Source organism: Struthio camelus, chromosome 1 (assembly GCF_040807025.1).
Source record: "Struthio camelus isolate bStrCam1 chromosome 1, bStrCam1.hap1, whole genome shotgun sequence".
In the NCBI taxonomy this organism is placed as follows: Eukaryota; Metazoa; Chordata; class Aves; order Struthioniformes; family Struthionidae; genus Struthio; species Struthio camelus.
The window spans coordinates 98,550,491-98,558,022 of record NC_090942.1 but is presented as its reverse complement, the minus strand read 5'-3'; the positions used below and the strand labels follow the sequence as shown (position 1 = coordinate 98,558,022).

Below are 7,532 nucleotides of genomic sequence, written 5' to 3'. Positions count from 1 at the left end.
GTTCAACAATCAAGAGAAGCTTCAGGGCACTTCTCAAGGAACTGCTAGAACTGGACTTTCTGTTATCCCAGGGTTTTTGGGGTTTCTGTTGCCCTTCCTCATTTGAAGGTGTGAGGTTGCACGTGTTTGTATGCACAACAGAAATACCTATGCGAATTTAAATAAAGCATAACCGTTTTCTTTTTCTCTGGTGTTAGAGGTTGATTCCACTAACAAAAAAGCCTCTGAGAAGACACCTTTTTGTTCAGTGGCCTGAAAAGCAAAGCTCACAAATTGCAATTTGTGATAGGACAAGAACGAAAAGCCGTGAGTTTGATTTTGTAGTCTGCTGAGTCTGTGCCTAGCAGACTCTAATAACAAGTGCAGCTAGCAATAGCAATAAGCAGGCATTACTCACAAAGAAATGGAAACAGAGGCGAAAAAAGTTGGCTGTGTTTTTAATTCTAAATATTTTTAGTAAGAGGAAGGGATCAGTTAAGAAGGTTTCCTTTGATAAAAGTTAGAAAATATTTAGAAATAATTTTGGCATTTCCAAAGGCAAAAAATAGTTTATCTCGTTGCCTCTAAAAGTGTAGGAAAGAGGTCTGGAAAACAGGACTTTTCCATCAGCTACACACACATGCTCTGCATCTCATATTTCATACCTTTGGACTGATGATACAGTCCTTTTCCAGCTATTTCTTTATTCAAGCAGAACTTCCAATACATTATTAACAAGAAGAAACTTCATGATCCTTAAAGTCCACATATCACAAAGAATACCAAAGTTCAGTACGTTATTAAGATCAATATATTCCACGTGTAGATAAGAGCTGAACTATTGTTCTTACACAGCCAACCATACAACCTGAAAAATATCATTTTGCTTTGTTCCCTTTTGAAATTAGGATTCCTTACCTAGATGCAAAAGCCCACAAAAAATGCTAGTTTTCCATTTTCTTTGGAGGTGAAAATTTTGTCTTTTAGGTCAGACATGCTCAGTGTTTGCTATAACCGCATTTTTTAACATCTCAAATACTTAGAGGAAGGATGATTAATTTGAATAGTAAAAAGTCAATACTTCACCAATTCAATATTGTACAAATTTTCCTTAGTTTTTTGCTTGTTTTGGGTCTATAAAGATAAGAAATTCATTGATTTTAAAAAGTGTGTTCAAAACTAGGCAGGAGGTGCTTTAGAAAATGCTTCCTTGTGAAAAAAAAGTCAAAGACTAGGAAATATTACCACTCCTTTGAGGAACCATCATCGCAATGTCTAGCGGGCTTTTACAACAAGATACAATATTATCCTATCTAAACCACACTCATTTCTAAAACACTCTTCTTCAATAAAATTAAAGTAAGTGACAAAGGTGAGTATTACAAACCTAATTTACAAATAAAAAGTGGAGGCTGCGTTGAAACGTAAATATCCCATCCAAAAAAAAAAAATATGACTAAAAACATGCATCACAGCAAAATATGGAAAATTACCTTTCCAGGACAATTTTTATTGACATTCTCTGCCATAATCTGAAGCAGTGGTGATGAGATGAGCTTCAGCCTTGTGTCTGATATAACTGCTCTTTTTGGAGGCTCCTCAGTTCTAGGGGACATTTTTTCTGCTTCATAGAGCATAGATTTCTAAGAAATTGAAAACTTTCCAGGACCATCGAAACATTTCCATCAAGACATTCAGAAAGTCTCATTTTCAAAAAAAAGAAAAAAAAAAGAGGGAAATCCCTGTTCTTAAAAGCAGACTTTATTTAAACTTCAATCTGATGTTCTTTTATTAAAACCAGAGATGGCTAAACATACAACTATATTTGTTCAGAGTATAGAATAAAAAATGTTTTTAAAAAATAACCTATGTTTTTTGGGCTTTTTTCTCACACAGGAGAGAATGGGATGAGTCAGTGTCATTACTGCTGTTTTTTAGACAGGAACTAACTACAGCACACCTTAGAGCTTTGCTCAAAGCCACAAAGCAAAAGCTGCTTGCTCTTCACACACCGCTTTGTGCTCAAGCCACCATATAACACTTCCTTCCATCAGTGTGCTCTGCTGTTTCTTCCCTTATTCATCGTTTCACCATCCAGAAACTCTTCTCCCTGCTCCCTTTAACATTGTTTTCAACTTCTTCGTACTGCATAATACTAATAAAGGATGGACTGAGAACTGGGTTTTTTATGTTTATTCATAGCCTAAGTTTAGAAACCAAAGACAAATGGCTCCTCTCCCCAGTTCCCAATAAAGCCAAAGGACAGCGAGACAGAGAAAAAAGGTTCATCCGAAGGGCAGTCCAGAGGGGGGCTCTAACTGAAGTGCTCCAGCTGGTATTGTGGAAAAACCCATCTAGCTCCAAAGAGAACGTGCTTCCTAACGCAGGCTACTGCTGGGAGTGATGCGAATAGGAGTTATGTTACACATTTACAACAAATTCCTTTGCTAGCTTGTTTATTCAAGTGTCTAACTTCTTTTTTCATTTTCTTGTATGAAGATAGAAAATTTTTACCATTTATCCTAAAGTAGTTTTAGCTGGGAAATTTAGAAGACAGCTCTAAGATACGGATTTCCTTTTGTGAAGACAGTTGTAAAGCCAACATACGGAAGCGGTTAGCAAGTAGATTGGACCCAGAGCCAATAAGAACTGTGCTGTTCATTGATTTACCTTTTGGTTTCTCATTAAATCAAAATGTTCTTATGAAAGGGAGAACTGCATTGCAGAGGCCAGGCAAACGTGTTCTACAAGCCCGAGAAATGAGATGGGCGTAAACAGAGCAACTTCTGTACGTTTACACTGTGTAAAACTATAACGTCTGCAACTTACTTTCAAAGACCTTCCTCAGTGGCATGCCACACAAATGCTATCAAGAGGATCTATGACTGCGTTGCTGCTCCACGGTGACAGAGTCTTGCTAGCATGTGCCCCTGCTTAAGACTCCTGATCTTCTGATCTGTTCCCACCTCCCTGCAGTTGGAAGAGCATGTTCATCACTGAAGATACTTGTGGTACATACATAAAACAAACACTGAGAAATACAGGTTTATATTTCAGTTATTTACAGGTTTCTGCTACTGCTGTTAGGTAAGTTAGATGAGGAAATATCTTCTGAAAAAGTTTCAGATGGTCGGAAAGTTTCCTTTGCATGTCTTGCAAGGTGTGATTTTGAAACATAGTAAATTCCTGAACGCAGATACGCTGGTATCTCTGGCACTGAGACAACAGGAAACACTTCAGAAACGTTTTTCTTGAAGAATGGCGATCTGAAAGTGTACAGAATACAAATCTGAAGTCCCTGTGGAGTAAATGAAAGCATAGAGTTAGTATTTTACTGATACAGCCAGAAGAGATTGGTCAATATTGTTTGACTTGAAAAATAGCTGCAACAATACTTTCCTGTAACCGCTAACAATGAAGTTAAGACCTTGAAATACATGCAGTACTTTCACTAGGAAAATTATTCCATGAAACTGTGCTGTAGTTGCATGAATTGCACGTTGCAATGGAATATCTAGCATGTCTCAGAACGGTGTTATTGCCCTCTACTGAGTAGGATGAATGTAAGACCTGCCTGAGCGTGCTATAAGCAGTAAATGGAGTGGTGCCATACCAGCACTTCAAGCAGATCCACAGAGAGGAAAAGTGGGACTTCTGAATTTCCATACCACTTCTAAATTCCCATTTCAGGCATGAATCATGAGCGTCCTGGGTGAAAACGAAAGGGCTCGTAGTTTTGAGTAGATGGGTCTGCGCTCTATCTCTGCTCATGATTTCAGTCTTAAATCATGGGTATAATGCATATATCCAGTGGTGCAGTGGTAACCGCTTTGGGACTTTTTGCACAGAGAGTTTTCAGATCTAATCCCCATTGATGTTAAGGGCCTCACTTTTCAGTAAATCAAGCTGATAGTAAACAACTTAAGATCTGGGGACGGGGAAGTTTTTCTCAAGCCATGAAACTCTTTCCCACAGCTGATGGAGAAGTTTTTTCCTGATACTCACTCTGAATATCACTTTACATATCGTGTGGTATAGGAGAAGCCACTTAGACAAAAAGATCTTTTCAGTAGTGACCTCGAAATAAAATACCACATTGATTTGCACTATGAGAAATGTTTTATGAATGACAGACAAGAATGACAGCATCCCTTTCTGAACAAAAATTCCAATTCTCTGTAACTATTTTCCAACCAATTTCCAGGCTACACCAAGCTATAGGACAAATAAATCAGACAGCTTTTTTTTTTTCCTCCAGTATCTCAATTATCAATCTCAGAATTATTAAATATTTACCTGGGTAGCATTCAAAATGCAGAACACGTAGCTGAAAATGAGACTTGTTTCCTCATGATTTATTAGCATCAGGTAGCCTATTGTCCAGGTGATTCCGAGCACTACAACTATGGAGATAGTGCCAATCATCTTTTTCATGAATGAATCCTTTTTATTCCTAAAAAACAAAAAAGTAACAAAATCTTTCTCTATACCATCTATTATCTTACTGAGCTTTAAACATGTTACTTCATAAATAAAAAGCTCTATCCCAAATAGTTCTTGCTCAGGCGAGTTAAGAAGATATACCTTCCTACATTTGTTTGAAGCATCATTCATAAAAAAAAATCCTAAAAAATAAATCTGTTCAAGTTTATCTGAATAATCCATGTTTGGAATATATATCTTGAACACATCATACTTTTACAACTTCAAAAAGTGAGATTTGCTGAGGAAACTCAAAGCAGTAAGAGTGAATGTGTTAGCTATTGTAGGTTTTTAGAAAACGAAGAAACTTAGTCCAAATGTCCTCAACTTTCAATATAAGAATAAGCTGCCAATGAAGTTTGGATATCCAATTTCTCCCAAGTCTGAGAGGAGTCAGAGATGTGGTATTTTGGTTTGTTCCAACCCTGAAAATTATACGTGAAAGGAATGAAAAAATGACGCAGTTTTGCTGAACGTTTCAGTTCTATGAATTTTAAAAAAATTAAAGCAGTTCCCTTTTAAATTAACGCAAATCTCACTGGAGAGTCTGTGAGACTGAGCCTTTGACAATACACTGTGCATATATGTGAAACTGAGCAAGTAAATCTACTTTAAATCTTCTAGATAACTGGCCTGATGTTCAGATGTGCTGAGAAATCCATAATTCTCATTTGGCTGGGCCCAGTTCTGCTCTCACTTATGCTGATTTAAATTGGGGATAACCTTCATTGAAGTCCAGCAACACTCCAACCAAAAAAAAAAAAAAAGGCAGCAAAAGCCTACAATATGTTCATTGATCTGCAAATGAACAAAGAACACAACCTGACCCACTGGAGTAATGGAATCAATTTTCTAAATGCTTTAAAAATATATATCTTTGAAACAAAACATTTAATGAAAAATCTGAGTTCGTGGCAAGAATGTCTGAGCTCATGACAAGAGAGTGAAGAATTATCCTGAAAGGTCTGAGGAGCTCTATGCCAGCTCACCTTGTCAAGTTCTTGTTATCCCTCCATATCACAGAGACTGTGATGTTGACGAAGATGATAAAGTTAAACAGGAGTATGAGTGCTACAGGCAGTAGGAATGACCACAACATAGGCTTTTCCATGCTGAAATTCTGGTTTTGATCCAGTGCTGCAAGCCAGCAACTTTAAATATCAAGAGAGGCCGTTGCAAAAGATTCGTCAGGCACAGATTCAGAATACAAAACCGAACCAAAATAATATACCATTTCCCATCCTGAAGGGCCTCACAGGGCTTCCTAGATCTTGTTAACCTATCTCTGAAAGGCAACCATTCCCTGAGAGCTGAGGGCATTCGATCATGCCTTCCTCTGCAGAGTGCAAAGTGATTTATCGGACAAACTGCATAGAGAAATGTAATAAGGTGGAATATAACTATCCAAATAGGTATCTGGCCAGCATGTGCAAGCTTATCTTTAACAGAGCTAACAAATAGTAAGGCAAGACCCAACGGACAAAGGTTGAAACGAAAATAGGGAAAATTTCAGGTAGATGGGGTTACCCTGCAACAATCCTTCCCTCTTTTTTCGTTAGTAAATAATCTCAGTAAGAGATCGACATCCCTTATGTGAGTATCACGAGATGACCACCACGGGGAAAGGGGCATGGGTTTACATTTACTCCAAAAGAAATCTACCTCTGGTCTGTACCGTCCGCTATCGCCAAGGTATGTTGTGAGCATAGTGCCAGCCTTGGGATGCTGGCACTCAGATGAGGGCAGATACCAAAAGCATAAGATAATTAGGGATCTCAGTTATGCTGGCCAGAAAGCTTTAAAGTAAATTGAATGATTAATCTTAGGTATTGAAATACAGTTATGCACTTAAACGAATGTCTTGAATTTCAGCTAGGCCAAGAGCACTCCCGATCTCCATTTAAAGCCACAGGGGAGCTTACAGGAGCGTTCAGGGCCAATATGTGATTTAGTATCCTAAATCCTGAGTGAGGAAAAACTGCGGTTTCTTATAGTGGAAGTTAAGCTTGAGTGAAGAATTTTCTTTTCCTTAAGTACGGGTACTACAACGATAAATCTAAAAGGGCATTAATAATAAGCCAGCGTAAAAGGTATGGGATAGCAAGTATCTTAATAATTCATTTACTTACAATTCTTCCTGTCGGTAGTTTAATGCTTTTCCTTCTCTGTAAGTAGCTCCAAGTGTTATTGCAACAACTGCAGCGGGGATTCCTAATTAATAGGAGAGATATTAGCAGTTTATTGTTAAGGTGCATAGATATACCTTATCCCCCTTCTACAGAAATAGCTACTTGCCTCCTAAAATCTGTAGATTTTAAGACCTGTGTTTCATCTGCTTTGCACTAAGCTAAGTGAGTATCCATAGCCTAGAGGAAAAGGCAGGCCTGGGTATTGTGAGCAGTATTTATCTGAGGACAGCTCGTGTCCGTACCTTGTTCATTTTTTGCCTTTGGAGAGCTTCAGCTCAGCTTCCAGAGAAGACTCTTCTGGTAACAGAGCCAGCTCCTCTCTGTGCTGTAGCTGACTTAACCCTCACCCAAATACAGGATTATAATAATAAAATAATCGGGATGCAAAACTGCTTAGTAGATGCCATCAGAAACAATGTACCACAAAAGCTGAATACACAGTGGGCCAACGACAGATATTCCTGTATACTGTATTAGAATAGAGTCTTGAGGGAGGCTGAGATTTTCACCTTACCTAGTGGGCCCATGTCTACATCCTTCAGTCCTCCAAGTAGTTCCCTTCCAGCTTGCAACATAGCTGCTAATTGCTACAAACTCTAAAGGATGTGCTCATTGCTTATTAATAAATAATGTAACAAATATTGTGAGTCAGTTCTTGCTTTTGAATGCACACAAGGCTCTGGCTGCGATCACAACGTCCAGAGAATAATTTTACTTCACATATGCAATCACTGTATCTGAAAGACTTTTTCCTTCAGTTGACAGAAACAGATTGTTGAATGCCTTGATTACTGAGAAATTTCTCCTGCATGCAACAGACCTACATTGCTGTGCTGATGAACAAGCTATTGGTTTCCGTGCTGCATCAGGACAATGACGACA

The 7,532-nt window shown here is 38.2% G+C and overlaps 1 protein-coding gene across 4 annotated transcripts in view; it reads right to left on the bottom strand.

Moving 5' to 3' along the window:
- Positions 1-421: 421 nt before the first annotated feature.
- Positions 422-7,532, bottom strand: part of ADGRG7 (adhesion G protein-coupled receptor G7) — a 28,209-nt gene continuing 21,098 nt past the window's right edge. For all 4 annotated transcript variants that reach the window (XM_068906741.1, XM_068906724.1, XM_068906734.1 and 1 more), the window contains 4 exons: positions 6,591-6,672; positions 5,451-5,612; positions 4,276-4,432; positions 422-3,277 (listed from right to left, as the gene is read on the bottom strand). In XM_068906741.1, coding sequence (XP_068762842.1) covers positions 3,041-3,277; positions 4,276-4,432; positions 5,451-5,612; positions 6,591-6,672 — 638 coding nt within the window. In that variant the 3' untranslated portion in view covers positions 422-3,040. The remainder of the gene's footprint in view (positions 3,278-4,275; positions 4,433-5,450; positions 5,613-6,590; positions 6,673-7,532) is intronic.